Below are 19,775 nucleotides of genomic sequence, written 5' to 3' on the forward strand. Positions count from 1 at the left end.
ATTGCGCGCGCGAGACACGTCCCGTCCCCATTTCGATACCACCTCACCCCAAAGAATGCAAAAAGAAATCGCCTCGCTCCTTAAATAATACAAACCCCACGCAGGTAGCAACACACGTGCAGAAAGTTCAGTTATCTCGTTATATTGCGCTTAAACGAATACGAACTCTCAGAAGTCAGAACAGTGTTAACACCTCAGCTAAATGGAAATGGCACGCTGAGACGATGAAGAAGGCGCGCAGTGAAAAATGGTAAGGATGCAATATCAAGGTTCAAGTCGTGTCCTGGCACAAAAAATCTCAGGTTTGACCACAGGGAAGCACGTGACACACAGTCTTCTCAAAGAAAACAACAACTTGTAAAATACCTCCTAGAAATCCTCCAGAGTATCATCACGGAGCGAGCAGATTCTAACGGAAATCTTTGGCTAGACGTGACCCGATGCATAAAATTTAAGCGTGACAAAAGTAGTACACTTCGAGAGCACCAGCAATATTACAGTAGCAGGGAAGAGCATAAGTCACGAAAAGTAAATGGGCATCCCACGAAAGCTTATTACGTGGCAGTTTGCTTCAACAGGCTTCCCCCCTTCACTTCTAATCAGAGTATACTGCCATGATACAATACAAACTCGAAAAGCGTTAGCAATAAATAGCAAAACAACAGAACTAGCTTGAAGTGAAAAGTCTGTAATGTAAATACGTCCACTTTCCGTTTCTCCCACCCTTTAGTTTCAATATTGCGATGATTAAGTGCGTTAAATCAAGTGACAAGCAGTGAACGAGAATGACTGAAGCGGTAACAAGTGAGTAAGGCAAGGGAAGACAAGGCATTGGAAGTCTTTGCACGAGATCGGCAGACCTCGGCCTGCTTGAAGCACCGTGTGTGAGCGAACGCGATGCTAATCACGAGATGCGACATCTAGTGGTTCCGATCGTTCATGTCCAGCATGATCACGGCGTGTGGACTCGATCTGAATCGGAGCGGAACTTTGAGAGCTACCGTGAACGGAAACACAGCTCTTGACGTAAAACAGTGCAAAGCTCAAAGTTACGATGCCGGCGACCTGCGAAAACAACACAGTCGCAACTCACAATAATCTTGAATGCATGTGGGGGCGGTCGAGGTCAGGCATCATGGCAATATATACCCTAGATATTAAATTAGAAATGTCTCACTACTGAACAGCTTCTTTGAGTTGCATAACTTCAACATACAATTCAATAGCCTATTCATATTGAAATGAATCCAAAAATTTTCAGCTGACACTCGTCAGTGGTAATCGTCAGAAACTAGTAGAGAATTGGGAAGAACACTGTATATCAACGATAGATATTCTTGCACTGCTATTTGGTGTTTTGTAGCCTGCAGGACCACACATTTCCTTTCCCATCAGAATATTCTATTTAAAGCCCATAAAAATAGTATACGTCACACAGTAAAATACTAGATCGTTTTGATCCTATTTTTCCCCGTTTTGTGTGCGACCAACGCAGAATGGTGCATTACACTAGGAATGCTACGAATTTCAAAAATTGTGGGTACTCTCTCGATGCGGTCATGTCGAACACGCTGATAGAAAAACCATAAACCACCCTAAATCTTCAACAAAATTTAGAAAGCAAGCAATTTGTCCTAAAAAACTATGAAAGTAGCAGTTTTTCTAGGGACAACACTTCCTAAGTACTCGAAAAAGTGCTGCGTCGCAGATTGTTGAAAGGTTCTTTTTCTACAGATCTACGCCTGGAGATAAAATAGGAAATTTATGACCTCCCAGTAAGCCAACAGATTTAGAACCGTGCGACATTATCACGTTTGCAAACTTGACCTCACTTTAGCGTAGAAAAAATGCTCGCCCATGTTTTCACTGCGACGATGTCGATCCCAAGGATGACAGCGTTTTGTTCAATCTGCATGATTGATTGGACAGTATACAGACATCCAACCGGATGGTTACCTTATTTTATCATGCAAGTGTTCGTTGTGTCAGATTATATCAAAAGACAAGGCATGAGTATGATCAGTCAGATGGTCTGAACGTAGTCATTGCTGACGACCTCACCAACAAACAAGCCCCTTTAACGGTAGCCAATATCATGGAACATACTAAACTAATTATTATCTGATGAGCTCATCTACTAAACACACTTACCTTGTAAGCAATTGACAGCAGCAGGAAACTGAAGGAAAGGTCGCTATTTTTATACAAAACGCAAGACCCGTTGAAAGCACAATTCGCCTTGTCGACTAGTAAACAGGCATCGTCGATAACAGTTCCAAATAGGATGGGACCAGGTATCGTCCCTAGCGTCCGGATCAAAATCCATTGCACACCGATCGCCAGAGACCGTTGGTGGTTGGGAAAGCACCTGAACAACATATGTCAAAAGTGCATTGGCTGGACAGTTTTAATATGTAATATGCACAGTTGTACCGGGTATTTCATAATTTTGGATGACATAGGCTAGCAAGCATTCGGCAGAAGGAACTCAGCAATGTCCCTCAACTGCTTAAGAGATCGTACAATGTCGTATATACATGAATCTAGGGCTGTCGCCATAATAATGAGTAACTGCATCATCACCGAGGAGATAAAAACATCCATAAAAAATGCCCCTAATGAATGCCGTAACATTCGTGTCGTTGCATTACAGAACACATGTACACATGAAATATGACTACATATACAATTGTACACCAAAAATTCGAATGATCTTAAAATTAAGAGAATCGACAAACTGAAAATCGATGCGACTATCGAACACATGAGAAGAAGATTAGCTTATAATCCGTTATCAAGACCCCTATAAAATATTAACCATCGCATTAACAATGCAATGGCTCGATAAGGTGCTCAATTACAAGAGAAAAAAGGCTGCTAGACGATGACCTCAAACTGTTAATAAAGGTTATTGCAAAAGGGGAAGTATGTAGCACATGATTTGCGACAATTTCTGACTTTTCGCACAAACATAATTGTGCAAAACCAGGAGATTTCATAGTATTGGAAAACCGCGAGTATTTTGTTTTGCACTGTATATCTATTCACCAACTAGAAAACAATAAACACCCAATAGACCGGGTTTTGGCTGCAGGCACCAGGTTCAAGCACATATGATTATTCCCCTAATATCCCAGCACAGGGACCGATGAAATATCTCAAACCTCAGCATTCGAGATATTGAATACATGAGAAATGGGCCTATGACCCGAGTTAAAACAAAAGCACAAACTCACCTCAGCGAGATGTCCACTCCGGGAATAGTACACATGAAAGTACTAAGAATAATGACGAACAAACTGAACAGAATGAGAGTCTCCCATTGACAGACTTTGGGACAGATCCCTGCCGTCACTTCGCTGAAACCTGTTTACAAAATCGCACGTTTGTAAATGAAGAAACGAAAGCCTAAATTCTGTGTTGAGCTTGTGAGTGGATTATGTCGATATTCAACCGTTAACAGGGTTGTCGCCCATATCCCGATTCTCCATACACCTATTACAGCTAGATACAGATGGCTCAGTCCCTGAAGGCCAAACCGTGACGAAAGATGCACATACCGAAGAGCCAGAATAAATGTCTTGAAACACTTTCTAGCGCCAGTAACCATGACCAGAGCCAATGGAAAAATCGGGATATAATATTCACAGGTAAGATTCAGATTTGTTGTCAGCCAGTACTATCATAAAAGTCAAGTTTTTTCGGCCGATACTGTTACAAAATGTGATTGACAGCAATCAGTAATGCAAACCGGTTCATTGATCTTCTAAATTTTGTTTGTGAAATAGTTCCATAGAACACGAGCGAACCGGCTGAATCCACTGAATGCCACTGATAATAATCTATAAATCAGCAATATAGTAACATGTGAATCAGCAATCACATAGTACACCATAAGTAACGCATAGGTATTAGGCCTATATGCTACTATTACATTATATAAACGCCTCGCTTACCTGGAGTCATACAGGCACAGTCGCTGTACATATTGGAAGTGCTATCAAATCCGGCACAGCCGGCGTGGCACGGTGAATAGTACGTGATAAGATCCTTGCCACAGACAGGGCTAAAACGAGAGGCATCGTGGCAATTGCATTCCAGATTGCATGAATCCAACACAGTGATGTTGTTAAGAGCACTTTCGAGGCTGAGAATGGTAATGACAGATACCGTAAGGCACGACCAAATATGCAGAGTGTGGTACTTTTCTACTATTGTGCCCTTCTACTTTAGATGAAGGATCCTCAAATTAACATGGCGTATTTGTAGTGGATAACCATGATCGAAATTAACCAACTGTAAATAAGGAGAAGTCTGGTGTAGCTGATCGTAGTGTTTCATTCTGTCCTCGGCATCACAGAGTACAACAGCATATATGAAAAGATGCCAAAATCCTATATGCTTCAATGCAGTCGGATAATGGCAATTGCGCGAGCTGGTCAAAGCAGTCACCAGTCAACATTGATTCTCGAATAAAAGAAACACGAAAAATTTCTACTGAATTCCTAGCAGAGGCTGGGATTCCCAACAAATGTCGAACTGCAATAACAGTAATGTAATGAGTAGTTTCAAAATGTACATTTGGTCGAGAGGTCACATACTTGTAGTACTTGATCGTGAGTGGCTACTTTTGGAGTTATAGCTGTAGGGTGTGGGTTTGCTGCTGACACTACAAATAGGTGACTGTGATACGGGGGGGGGGGGGGGGGGCTATTTCGCCCGATTCTTATGACAGGTTCGCTCATAAAATTAACGCAATCATATCCAAAAATTACTTTCCACTTTACAAAATTCAAGTGTAAAAAGCCAGTAGCTTCGTCTAAAAAACTGTGAAAGCACAGGAGGACGCAGTCTGAATACTTGACCGCTCGAGAAGTGCAAGCACGCAAAGCCTACTAAGAGCACCCGAAACAGAAGAACACGCTTACCGGCCACCTCTGCTAATCATATCTAACAGGACATATATGTCTGACAAGCCATTTCATGTACAGTCCACTCGCTATGAATCACAAATGACTAATACCAAACAAACTAGACTGCTTTGAAAAATTTAGAGCGGATATTGATGAATTCTTGAAATATTTTAAAAAGGTAGACCTGTAAGCAAAGTCTCATCCTTCTAGAAAACAGGAAACGGGCTCGGGGAAGTGAACTTTTCGCCTATTTACCAAGGCCGCCTTGGAGGTTAATCGAATAACACGGAATATTTGATCACAACGCAGCAAACCACGCACCTGTTATTATGTCGGTAAGGCACCGTTACCCCGGCAATCTCCGGGTCGTTACAGTCGAGAACGAGGACGAAATGCGCCAGCAAACTGACCGCGCTCACCGCTATGCACATTTGAAGAGTGGCTTTGTGATTCATCTTCAATCCCACCATCAGGAACGCCCCTATAAGCATCCCGCTAGCGCCGGCGGGTATACACACATATCCTAAACGGAACACATCAGATTGTCACACATCACAAAAATCGCCTTGTTTTCTCAATGGTTCTCACCAAACAGATTGGCGGCGTCTGCCGCCGATTTTCCAAGTTGCGACTCGATGAATTTCGGGCCGAACGTCGAAAAGCCTGACACCAAAGTGCTGAAAATGGCCGCTGACAAGCTCAGAAACATGAACGCTTTGTTGGACAAGACTTGGAAGAGATCGCTGAAAAATCATAAATGACAGACAATCATAAATGGTGTATGACTAGAGGTAGTGAAAATAGTCAGCGTTACCACTGAGTATAACGAACTAGAAGTAGAAGCATGTCGTTTCTGATCAAATACAAGTAGAAGTTTGAAATGAGTGGTCCGGAAAGGCTACTCAAGTAGTTTCAATAGGTCGTGAGATCGCTTTTTTTCAGTAATTGGTATCTACTCCTAAATTGCCAGATGTGCAAAATGACGACACTGCAAATAGTTAGAATCTTTTATTATACATTCAGTTACCATGATGCAGGGACTATTCCATGCTGATCTTACGACAATTTCAATCATAAAGTGATGCAAACTTGTCCCAAAACTACTTTCCACATTACAAAATCCAAACTGTGAAAAGTAAGTAGATTTGCCTAAAAGCTGATTAAATGGAAGTGCTAAAAATTATCACTTGATTTAGTGGCACAAGTAGGCAAATCATATTTGAGTACACTGAAGAAGTAGAGGACATCATTACTGACCGCCTCTGTATATGACCACATTATACGCTGCGTTAGAGATGTCGATATTATTGATGCGGAAGACTATGAGGCCACGTCGCAGCTAAAACCACTTTGTGTATCAAAAGATAAACCGTCTCCATGCGTAAAAACGCTGAATGTATACGGAATGAAACCGTAAATCGGTAACACACATATACACAGGCCGTTAAAAATCAATGAAAACTGACATGCAGCTGGTCAGCGCACCAAAACCAGATTAACACAACCATTTGCTAGTAGCATACAATTGAATTCAACAGAAACCTCCAAAATTCCTTGATCGCTCTGGCCGAAGACGTCTTGGAAAACGCAGTACGCAAGCTGTTTTTTTCAGAGTTTCCATCCGTTGTGTGCCCGGGAGAGCCAGTTTGGAGATCTGAATGAAAAATATCTAGGAATGCACACCGCTTGAGCGGGTAACAGTAACATCAACTCTACAACGCAAGAATATTCAACCACCAAGTACTCGTGCACAGGAGTCACACACCATTCCATGCATAGTGACTGCTTCCACCAATGACGAATTTAAATCCGAAATAAAATAAATCGAAATAACAAAATGATGCTGGGTCTTCAATAGCTCAATATTCCAGCCTATAGCATATATTATCAAAGCATGCGAGTGATGCTTGCTCCAAGCAATATTTACATTTTTCCAGGCCAGATTTGAAAACACGATCTTGCTAAGTAGTACTAGCTTTTTAACAAACCAGCGGGAAAAGACGTAACAATGAATTCAGATTGTAAATTATTAGATTAAATCGGCATGCAATGGATGATACCACCATTTTTTAATGACTATTAAACACACAAAATGGAGATAAATCCAGTCTATGTGAGATTTCAAGTCAGATGACTGCTGACTGTGTGGAGTCTTTATTTCAAAAGTCGCCAATTGATAACAAACACAGTTTTTCGCAAAACCATCATGAACAAAAATGCGTATCCCAACAGTCAGAGCTCAATACAAAACCATGGCAGGGTGCCGGCTTTAACCTGGTATAGTTCGCATCGAACGACTTACCACTTTCAGAAATATGCTTGTCGACATCAACATTGGAAACTCCTAAATCTTTCATATCAATATCATGCTCTATCTTGCGGCTTCTACGACCGGAACACCGCATGCCGCCCGAAGATTTTCGCAGTCTGCTCGGGTAACCAAACAACGGAACAGAGAGCAGAAAAGCCAACGCTCCAGAAATAAGGAACCCGATCCACCATGCTCCAACCCAGGTAGGGCTCTCAGGATTGATATCGGAAGGTCTTGAAAGCAACAAGGTCGTGTTCAAGCCAAGTATTAGCAGAAGGGAAAATATTTAACATGCAGCAGGCTCACACCCAAAACACTCCATTCTGATTAACAGAACGACCGGTGAACACAAAGTGAACAGTGATTTATAGGCTATTGCTATAAGATAAAGACAAGGCTTACAATGTGTCCAACACCTTCAATCAATCAAGACGGTATCATCTTATCGCAATTGAACTGATAGCTTCAAGAGCTGTTTGCAATTAAGCACACTTACACTCTTGAGTCAATGTCAATTAGAATTATAGGTCTCGAGAAGTTCATCGGTTTTTCATCAATACACCGCTACAACATTCACATATGGCATGCAGCTATAGTAGAATATGGTACCGGTACCATAAAAGAAAAAAAGTCGCCCAATCATCATCAACATCAATATACTGGAGATTTGGCCTACTTACCGACTAGACTACAGAAAGAGCCCAAAGTACAATATGCCAACTGCCAAGATCGTTAAAGACCTGAAGATCGTAAGCAGTTAAGGAGCAACGATCCATTATCAAGATACATTCAGACATCCGGTATCACAGGTTTAATGTGATCATGAATCAAGGCTATCAATCAATATTTCCGACTGGTTTGAACAGAAAATCCCAAAATTAGCAGGCTGGATAATCCTCAAATTCATCGTCCAAGATATTGCTATTACAACCAAAACCAAATCCATCAAGATATACCTCTCGAACATTCCAAAGGAAAAGTTGAAAACTCCTAGTCGCATGGTACGATAGTCAATAGTGAAAGTCAGGTGATTTATTACTCTGTCAGCTAGTCTGGAGTAGCGAATGGATCGGTCAAAGCTTAGATTCAGCACATAAATAATTGACTCATATCTCAAGTATCATTACTCAACAATCCACATCTTCGGATCATAGCGTCTTGAAAATTTGAATCAAATGGATAATTGATGAAGGAATTCGGATTGGCTGGTATTAACCTCACATTATTTACGATAGAAAAGAAAAGCTACAGGGATTTACAGTCATGTAGTACTAAATAGGCTCTAGGGAACACTACGAAGGGATCCCCTAATTCATGTGGGTGGAGAATCTAGCAACAATAAATATTGTGCTACATAGCCTGCACTCATATGCATATGTTTCCGACCTTGCTGACCTGATGTATCACGTATTTGCATACAAACTGGTTATCGCTAGCTAATCTATTATTTCTCAGCTTGCTGTAAAATCACCATTTCCGGGTCCGTTATTGAGAATGTTCAGATACAGCTATAACTAGAGACTACGCCACCGTATTTAGCTGCATATAATTCTGACCTTGTCCACTTTTTTTGATTCTTGGTTGAGTTGTGGAAGTGTTTGTAAGTAATGATAGGAGGCCTACTGCTTGCAGGAAATGTTGCGAAATGCTACATACTCAGGTACTAGTATATAATAGTACAGAAATATACATCACATTCGAATTTGGTAGGACTATCATATATAAAGTGATCACTTTTCAGTAATTCTCGACCTCAACGTAATGAGATATGTATTTTTAACATTATTAAGTGAGCCACCATGCACAATGAATATTAATCAAGCAAACTCACATTTCGTAGACATTCGTGAATATAGTTAGAAGCTTTCCACCAAGGATAAACCCAATAGCTGGTCCCAACAAGGCGCCAAGATAAAAAATCCCTGAAAAATGAATATTAAAATAGATAATGTCTTAGAAATTAAAAGAACACGACATTGTGAACTCTACACACCAATGTGAATAGGGTAAACTTCTTCATTGACGCTTTCATCAATCATAGTCACTGCCAAGATACTCAATGGTGAACTTCCAATACCAATAACAAATTGGCCGAGGATGAAGACATACTTCATATATCGGAAATCCACGTAGTCAACTGACCCAAGGCTGCAATCATCTAAAACAAAGCAATGATGTAAATGTAATACAATGCAAATGCAATAGAATACCTTCAGACTGTTTATAATATGTAATATGCGACAGTTGGGCTGGGGATTTAACCTCCCGGACAAGCACTTGAGATGTGACATTAAATGACATTGCAAGTATGGTAGCTAATGTTCATCTTCAACATCATACCAACAATAAACAGCCACATTAATTAGCAGGTACATGAGAATGTTTTCCGATTGGATAGCTGTCTGCCTGATTATTCACATATATATGCTAGACGCCGGTAACATTGTGTTCATTTACCAACCAACAAGAACAAAATAATGCATGTGGGTAGGTACCAGGCATCTAGTCTGAAAGCCAGTCATGTGCATGATTTTGTTTCAGCAACAAATTCAATTTCGCTGACAGAAAACATCCATTACCATAATTGAATCATGTACCAGGATTGATTTATAGTTCAAACGGGTCATGATCTGTTTCAATTGGAGCATAGATAGTAGTACATCATCATCACCCCCAACAAGATTTCAAATTTTATTCATACATTATTCAAAAAAGAGCTGAGAAACAAGTTTTGAAAACCTGCAGACGCTTTACTGCGAAGGAATCTATGAATATAAATAAATATCAATGAACATTCCATTCACATTCGCACAATTTTATCGATGCCTCCTTATAAGTGAATCACATATTCCTAAAACAAACTGAACAGGTAAATACATCTGGTCACCGGCAATGTAGACAGATAATTTGAAACTAAGGTAATTTACTTTTCATTAGCATGTCAATAAACGTATGTCAATATTATTAGCATGTAATTGCCTTGGACTGATCTTTATCAATATAACAACTGCCGCACTTATGAAATGACCATGAGCCAGCTCCTAATACATATCATTTTCATGGGAAGAGCAAAGGCATTGCTTCTTGTACGGAGACCAAATTTACGGAATTTAGATTCGAGCTGCTGAGCAACATTGGTGAATCCAGGTATACAATACAATACAATTCACTTTCACTTCCAGTTTCAGTCTCACTGTACACCAGTTACAGAAAGTAAAAATAGAATAGATTTATTATCCACATTTAAAAGTTTGTACAAGAAGTATTCATCTGTCCGTACCGTTTTTACTTAGTTACGCAATCTTGTAACCTTCGAACATGAAGTCAGGGATTACCTGTGCTATTCAAAGTCCAAATGCCAGTACTAATAACTTCCTTCCAACACTTCATCGGCAGGTAAATTTCACATTAAAGTATGGTCGTACTTTCATCGAATGGTCTTGATTGGTATGAGTCGAGATGATGATTGCCATCACTCTCAAGCACACGAGTGTCTATATATTTGATATCTTGAAGTTCATATCAGTGCAGCCTAGAGCGATCCAAGCCCTACCGAATTCAACTATTCATATTTATTATAGTTTATAGTACAATAAAAACTTGAGCAACAAAAATGGCTATTATGCAGTCATGCTATTACATCCAATTCACTAACCGCTTGTATTATTGTTGAACGAGAAATTATTGCCAGAACGCTGCACACAGACATCAATACCATCATCCGTACTGGAGGGCTTATACTGATATGGTCCCACAATAAAATTTGGCAGGGCAAGGATTATCGATCCGATTCCAAGAAGTAGCACCCCCACACTAATCCACCGAGGCTTGTGTCTCTGACCACCTGGAAAAAGATATATAAAATGCATCAATAATAAATCTGACAAACGAAACTACATGTTTTCATAAATTCACAAATTGCCAATATGCAATCATCATAGAAATCGAGTTGTGGTCGAATTCATTAAATGTGTCAAAATAGGTATGGATAGAGTTATAAATCCAAAGTATTGTAAATGCAAACAATTCCACTTTTGACAAAATGACACTTAAATCGTCATAACGACATCTTGTAATTTCTGTCGCCATATTTCACCTAATTAGCATGGTGTACATATGTGCAAAATATTATGAAGTGTCATGAAATGAACACGGAGACATGAATGACAATTCTCATTTCAACAGGCGGAATGGTTTAATAAATAGGTTTATAACGGAAATGACTTCAGAAGCTCAACTCATGTGGAATGATTACGACAGGAATTCCTGCACTCACAACTCCACAAGGGAATAGAAACACCACGACTCAAATAGCCTATGTTCCTACTAGACATGATAGCAAGATCAATACAAAATATAGAAATGATTGATATAAAATTGATGTGGCTAGTGCATTTTGTAGAGTATTTCACTATCAAATTTCAACTTATTTTGACATATGCACCTCAAACATGAACATGACTTACTGACTTTACCTACAAGTGCACAAAGTGTACACACTGTGCAATCTGCATTGTACAGAGCACAGTTACCCGCATTTTATCACTAGCATACATGTTAGATGATAAATCATCTAATGCCTTTATTTAATATTGCTATAGCACCATGCCACACCCCACGAGCATACAAGGGCACATGATTTGAGGCCTATTTTCTAACTGATAACTATGAAGCGGGTCGAGTCAACGAGATCAACATCTTGATAAGATATTCGGTAGTTGCCCATGTCAGCACTACAATTGGAAATAGTTCGAGACATGCAATGTCCCAACAACATTCAGATTTGGAGATGAGATAATGCTTGGTCACAAATTCCCAGCTACCCCAAATGTAACAATATGTAAATGAAAGTATTTTTTAGAGATGAGCCACAGTGTCGCACTTCAAACATCCCAGAATTGGGAAGTGTTGTTTGTATTTTGTAGTAAGGTATCTCTCTCACTTGAGAAAGTTTTTGTTGAACAGGTCACGTAGACAGATTACATAGACAAGTTCCATCTATAAATATCACAAATCACAAAAGAATGTTTTTTACGATAAGAATCCCCCTTTTCAAAATACATCCAATTTTCATCATTCAAGACATGGATGACTGCCTCAGAAAGAATTTCGTGATTTACTGTTATCTGGGACAACATCCGGTAGAACTTGCACCACAAATATACCTGGAAATTTGTCAATCCTTAACATAAAACGTGGCAATAAGGTAGGCTATTCAGGAAACGATGAAGAAAAATTCAAGGTCTCTTATTTACATCATATTTCGTTTCAGAATACCATAGTTTGATGGTCAGTTTCTATATCAGTGGCTCCCAACTTTTTTAGACTCATTGCCCCCTTATCAAGCTCGACACAAGTTTGCGCCCCCATATTTACGGATCCGAAAAAAGGACTAGAAACAGAAAATTTATTCACCTAATTCTGACCGTCGGTGAATTGACTAAATATGTAGGTGCCCGTAAAACCGGTTTCTGTGTCTACTTTCCTTTGAATTGACCCTTTTGAAGTCACTTTCGCATTGTATGCAGAATAAGCCGTCTTCACATGCATTTTTTGGCCGTCTTGATTCAATATATCTCACTGAACGTTTTAACACTTTCGTACCCCCAATCGCACCATTTGGCATTTTTGCTCTTTTGTTTCTCAAAATCGCCAATTGGGAGTGGGGGTGATATCACCCACGTTGGGAACCACTGGTCTATATTTTTCACCAGTTACAGGACAACATGTTTCCTAGGAATACCGGTATTCAAATACAATTTTTTTTTGCTAAGATTGCGAATTCATCCAGACTTCGCCACATCATTTAAAATTTCAACACCTTTCTTTTCGTAGTCTTGTTGTGTTTTGAGATTACAAAATATTTTAATATAATGATATAATAATAGAAACAATGACATATGCATAACTGCACCAACTGGATTTCAAAATGGAATGAAACAGTTGATTATGAGAGAAGAGAAATGACGGTCTAGCAGAGCTGACGATGTGCATTAGTAATTTATCGCGATACATAAACCAACTATTGGCCAATTCAGACACTCCAGCTGTAACACAAAAAGAAACTATCATGTATACTGCATACCTAATTTGTTTTAAAAGTTCGGAAAGAGAGTTCCACTTACCAATATAGCTAATCGGCAGAAGGCAAAGACAGCCAGCAATATCGTAGCTACTGATTATCAGTCCCGATTCCGAACTCAGTAGCTGGAAACGCCTCTCAATGGACGTAACATTAACCTGAAAATATCACAAAGTCATTACTATAAACATACTGCAGGGATTTCAAGAGACTTACCTTGACCAGTCCATTGACCAGTATTCCTTGTACAATATTAGAAATCGTGACAAATATTAAAAACGCCTTGGCATTGTTGAAGAGAGGCTGCAGAATTGATGGTGTGAAGCAACACCATCCATACCTATAGCATTTCCGGATGGACGATTCCGATACCGAAGACAGCGTGGTTCTATCCAAAATCTGGACACGACATTCTTGAATAAGTGGCTGATTGCTAGTGGATGTTGGTAGCTTGCCTACAGCAGCTCCATTGTAATCACCGTCCTTGTCATTTTTTGTACTTTTCACCAAATCAACTGGCGAGTCAGATGCAGTTGGTCCAGAATGATCCATATATCTCTCAGGTTAGGTGAATACCATAGTTGAGGGCATATTTACAAAGTATGCGAGACCTTATAACAATACAATAACATACAATTCTGAGAGCATAAAAAGATAGAACATGGATGATTGAAACTTCACCCAGGCTTCACCACCCATGTAATTTTAGCAGTGCTCTCTAGATAGAAAGATCAATAATTTAATTACAGTGACATTGGAGTTCTATAAATCATGAAAACGTGAGCGATTCAAACATAACACGGCATTTGATAGCGAGACAGTGATAAGTGGACTGTGTTCAACAATAAATGGTACATCACCGTAAGATTTGCAGAGCATTTTAGAAGATATTGTTAGTGCAAACAAGGTAATAAGTAATGGTACAGGCTGAAATACAATATCTGGATGAGTGATACTCGACAGGTGTTCTGAAAACAATACTTCTTTGTTCATTTTGCAAGATATTATCAAGAAGTACTTGCTAACACATCACTCTTTATTATTAATTTTCAGAGGCTCTATTTGCGTGCCCAATAGAGTATTAAATGAATTATATTATTCTTGTAGAGCAACAAAAGAGAATTTATGGTGACGTAATAAAAGAAACAACATAGTGGTGATATATCAAATTCAGTTTTTCTTTACCGGTATGCAATATCTGGTCCTGTTAAGATAAGCATAAAGTTGATATTTGGGTTCGAGGAGCGTGGATTTCAATATTCTATTACGAAAGGTTGTCCGAAACACATTGCAATCTCTATTTTCGTATAAAATTACGAATCAAGTTGTTACAGATTGAAATTCAAAGTTTACATCCAGTATTACAATGTCATTAAAGATCAATTTTGGATCAGGATTTACAGTGAATTCTAAAATTATAGTAAGAATTGAAATAAAACTGCGGGCTCTGATTGGTAAGCAAATATTCGGAGATTATTATTGGGAGATGAAATTGCGGTTACAAACAAAAGTTCAGGATTTGGACATAGATTTGTAGAGATAAGAAACAAATTGAAGTTTACATATAGGCCATGATTCGTGTTTGGTGGTCACAAAACTTCTATTGTGCACTCAGTGTGGTTCTTTTCTATTTGTTAATCCCACCACACCTCACAATACTTTCACTAGCAGTTACGCGAGTGTCAACTCAAAATGGAAAGCTAAATCGATCATTGATTGGATTGAATTCAATTGGTCTATTAATTTATGAGTATTTAAAGCAAGTTTTACCATTGCTCATAACCTGATCCTATTGCATATAAATTAATAGTACTAATCAACAGGAGTTTCAAGACTATTTTCATTCATAATCGTCCCTTAATCAACAAGTAGCCTACAATTATCATATACTGGTACAAAAGAAGCGCCCAATTATATCCGCATATACTGGACAGGACACTATACATGCTGACCTTGGATTTACTTTCAAGTGATTTAATTACGAAGCTTCCGTCATGCAGAGCTTCCGACAAGCTTCTATCATGCAGGTCCTCAGAACCCGCTCGAAACCGTCGATCGCAGCGCATCGAAAGCGCGTACCGGTGCGGTGAACATTGCATCGAAACAATTTCTCTACTTCATAGTGAACACGACACACGACCACCCGGACAACGACGAGCACTCCATAACTTTCCACAAGGCTTCACTAATACTATATGTGATGACCCTTCCAACTTTTCTGATATGGCTATCGACTAACTAAATATGAATATTCGCGTGAACCGGAACATAGTTGTGTGCGACATTGCTATGATCCTGTTTACCGGTTCTACTTTGGCAGCACCCCGTACCATTCACGACGCTTCCATCAACGATAAAATCGCGCATTTAATACTCCGGATGCTACAGATTCCCATGCTTCATTGCATCGCGACGAAAATAAAGGGGGGGCAGTTGTTTCGGGACAGTGGAAAATGTATTCACTAGTGGGCGTTATCAGAGACATTTCATTGTAACTTCAACGAATAGTAAAGTTACCACATTATTGGTATTTCGTCTATCGGTCCTGATACTTGAAGAATGGGGCCAGAAACTGTTAAGCTGAGGGAAATTACCATAGTATGAATGCGAGCTTTTCTATATCACTGGAGCAGAGTTGAAAAAGTGGGTTGAACCGGATTGAACTGAAAATCAATGATATATATATCATTTATATCATTGTGAAAACTGAACAGTGAACCACTTAATCTAAGAGTGAACCAGGGTTGTAACCAAGTCACAAAGCTTCGAGTCACAAGTCATTCTCACTTTTACGGTTTTGACTCGAGTCAAATCGAGTCATTTTCAATTCACCACCGAGTCAACTCCGAGTCATGGTATTATGACTCGAGTCCAAGTCCAAGTCATTGTGTTGACTGCTCAGTTTCCAGTTAAAGTCGTGTTAAAGCCACTCTTATAACTCTGTTTGGTGATATCGAATGGTTCGCATTTATAATATACTAATTTTTCTCACGTTTACCAGTTTCTGGTCGCATTTTCAAGTACCAGTACCAACAGACGTAATCCCAATAAAGTGGTTACTTTACTGTTCTTCGAAATTACAATGAAATGTCGGTCTTGGCAAGAGGTGGTCAGTAACGAAGTACTTCTACTTTTTTCAAAAAAGTAGAAGTAGGCTACTCAAGTAGTTTTCCTCTACTTCTGGTACTTACTCAAGTAGATCTGATTTTCGCTACTTCTACTTATACTTCGTAATATTTTGTGATCTACTTACTTACTTTTCGCTATTTTCAGTTTGTCAAGTAGAAGTAGTTCAATCTTCCAATCAGGAAGATAGCCTGAGGAATTTCGGGGCTGTTTTCATGGAGTATCAACATTTAATTTTCATAAAAGTTTAGTTAAGCCCAGAATTTTCGTCGCGCTTCGCGCGCAGTGCTGCATTCGGAGTCACCAGTATGATTTTACGAAAGTAACGGTGAATATAATTTAGGTAGAGGGTTGGTGTGGTTCCGTTCACACCACATTGTCGCCCTTCGTCCATATCAAATAATTCAACACAGTAGGCTATATAACGTTTGAAACTGATGTTTCGTAATCTAGCATTTACTTGCCATATTGTAATCTAGCATGACCATGGCGTGTCCAAATCTGGATAAGTGGACTCTGACTTTTTTCAGTTTTAGAGCTGTTTTAGCATACCATCTTTGAAACTTTCTGGGCTAAAAACATGAAATTCATGGTCTGCTTTTAAAAGTAGTATTTATATTTCACTTTCGATTCCCAGTATCATATACTTTGAGTTATAATTATTATCAGTTCTTTTGTCTGGATAACATACATGTTGAAGTATATAAAAGCAAGTGTAGTAATGCCTTTAATTTCTGGAAATAAAGCTACACAATATGGCATTTACGGTCCACCATATTTTTTATTAACGTTTACTAATCGCGCAAAGTGTTTACACCGTATCCTATACAACTTCTCCGTATTACTCTTCGACTAAACTACGAGCCTTATAATATGGGGAATGGCTCCGTACCATGCTATTTTCTAAAACGTGCTGTTCGAGAGAACAGAGGATTAGCATCGCATCTCCATATCAATACTATTATTTTCATCCCATGATGTGGACGAATACTCATGCTAGCGAAAATTGGATACCTGCTGGTATGCATCAATATGAATCAAGCTCGTCACCTATCGCATAGCTCAATTTGCACCTTTTTACAGTCCATGTGAACGAATTAGGATCGTTTTCATAACTACTTACTTACTTGAGTACTTTTAAAGTCAGTCAATTCTACTTCTACTTCAAGTAGTTTTAGGTTGCTTATGGAAGAAGTACTTCTACTCGTACTTGAGTAGATTTTTTCGTCGCTACTTCTACTTCTACTTGAGTAGATTTCTTGACTACTTTGACCACCTCTGCTAGGCCGGCTGAATCTCGGGTCATATGACTTGGTTCGAGCCATGCGCAATGACTCGAGTCCAAGTCGAGTCAATATACAAATTGGCTCGAGTCGAGTCGAGTCATTTCCCTATTTTGAGAAAATGACTCAAGTCAAGTCCAGTCATCAAAAAATCGCGACTCAAGTCTGACTCGAGTCGAGTCATGACTCGAGTCAATACAACCCTGGAGTGAACATAACAACTTGGACTCGGACTCGACCCACTACTAGCTCACTTGGACTCGGACTTGACTCGGTGGTGAATTCAAAATGACTCGACTTGATTCGACTCAAAACTATAAAAGTGAGATTGACTTGTGACTCGGAACCTTGTGATTTGGTTACAACCCTGGTAGGAGCCCAGATAAACTATACATACTATATAGTAGCCTACATATATATAATAGTTAATATATGTTCTTTAGCCAGAATGCTTCAAAGTTTGTCCACCAAAACGGTAACGGTCAGAAGTGGTGAAAAATCAGTGAACCACTTACTTTTCCAGATTCGAACACGCCACGTGCTGCCTAGATATTGCGTTAGCTTCTCATTTTATGTTCTCTTCTATTACTTTTCATTAAGTGCACATTTCCATATTCCAGCACACCAGCTGGATATGATTGAAAGAATATTCCAAATCGTTTCAACGCCTTCCTATCTGTTCATTTATAGCAATCTTATGGCGTTTTGAATCGATAAAAATATTATTAAAACCAATGATATATATATCATTGATAAAACGAACCAAAACCATGTTATTCTTTCTCATGTTTTGCGATTTGCGAAGGAAGCTCATTAGTGTGATGAAACTGTTATTATTATTATTGGTGAAAATGCCACCGGAAATTTCGGCTAGGGGGTCAAAGGGCTGAATATAAATACGCATGATGTAGACTACAGAATTTAACCTAGATGTAGGCTACTCGTGTGTGCTGCCTGTGGTTGCGGAATTATTACTTATTAGGCACCAGCTTTTCGGTGCGACAAAGACGCGTCCTCAAGGGAGATCAAGTTTTGGCCAACACGAAGTGCAATCCCAGAATGATATCCGGCGATAGAACCTTGACCGAAGATTGCGCCAGATGGCACTGTCCTTGGCTTGCAAACTATGTCCCGCGTGGAACAAATGTAACGACATTTTTGAATCCTCCTTATTGAGTATATATAGGCCTACCACAATGTTCGCTGATGATACTCACCTCCTCTATTTCTCATCATATACGGCTATATCAGGTGCCGTGACCACGCAGTGACCAAATGCACGAAGTGCATGAGTGGGCGGCCCACAGAATAATCTTTGCGTCAACGCCGCGAAATCCTAGTCATAAACTCCGAAAAAAATTAACCGTTAACATCGCTGGTCAACCTATTTCCAACTCGGAAAATGCGAAATACCTTGGGGTTTTACTAGACTCTAGAAATTAGTAATAATTGCCAAGTTTATGTATCAGTTCCACTGCGGCCACTGCTCCGATAACTTAAATAACTTCTTTACCTCGGTAACAAAAGTGCATAAGTGCGACACACGCGCGTCCACGTCGTCCAACTACCATATGGCGGACAAAAAAGATCACCGCTCTATCAAATATGGCAGACCTGATTTGTGGAACTGTATCTCGCCGGCTATCCGACAGTCATCGAGCATGTCCTGTCCACATTCAAGTCGAAATACAAACAATTTTTGCTGAATAAATATTGGGGGAGATGTGGTACCGATGGATCAAAAATTGCAAAATGATCTCTGGCCCTCAAATCTTCAGCCGAGAATAGCAGATCTTTTGCTGTCTCAACACTTCGATACAAGCTCTACCTATCGCGGACATTTACATGAATATCCGCCTTTTCAAAAAATATTTATAAACGCTTAAAATGTGTTGCTCGAACGTGCCATCGGTCCCCACCCGGTGGGTCCAAAGGCACACGACCATGGGACCTATGAGACATACGCTCAAAAACTCAAATTTGTTAGCTTGTTTTGTTGTGTCATATAAGCTAAGCCACAGCAAGCCAATGAAGAATGTTTCGTCGCGACCTTCAAGAAT

General features: G+C 39.5%; 1 protein-coding gene across 1 annotated transcript; it reads right to left on the reverse strand.

Annotated features, from left to right (window-relative positions):
- Positions 1-126: 126 nt before the first annotated feature.
- Positions 127-15,633, reverse strand: LOC145454950 (solute carrier organic anion transporter family member 4A1-like). The gene is made up of 13 exons (XM_080332879.1): positions 13,523-15,633; positions 13,350-13,464; positions 10,880-11,068; positions 9,218-9,382; positions 9,056-9,146; positions 7,216-7,457; positions 6,456-6,567; positions 5,502-5,656; positions 5,235-5,436; positions 3,957-4,147; positions 3,237-3,366; positions 2,152-2,368; positions 127-1,065 (listed from the first exon to the last, which is right to left on the reverse strand). Exons 1-13 carry the CDS (start codon positions 13,856-13,858, stop codon positions 901-903), a joined length of 2,310 nt encoding a protein of 769 aa, XP_080189005.1. The 5' UTR covers positions 13,859-15,633; the 3' UTR covers positions 127-900.
- Between the last annotated feature and the right edge of the window lie 4,142 nt (positions 15,634-19,775).

Source organism: Botryllus schlosseri, chromosome 14, assembly GCF_051294905.1.
Source record: "Botryllus schlosseri isolate E-star chromosome 14, Bs_hap1, whole genome shotgun sequence".
NCBI lineage: Eukaryota > Metazoa > Chordata > Ascidiacea > Stolidobranchia > Styelidae > Botryllus > Botryllus schlosseri.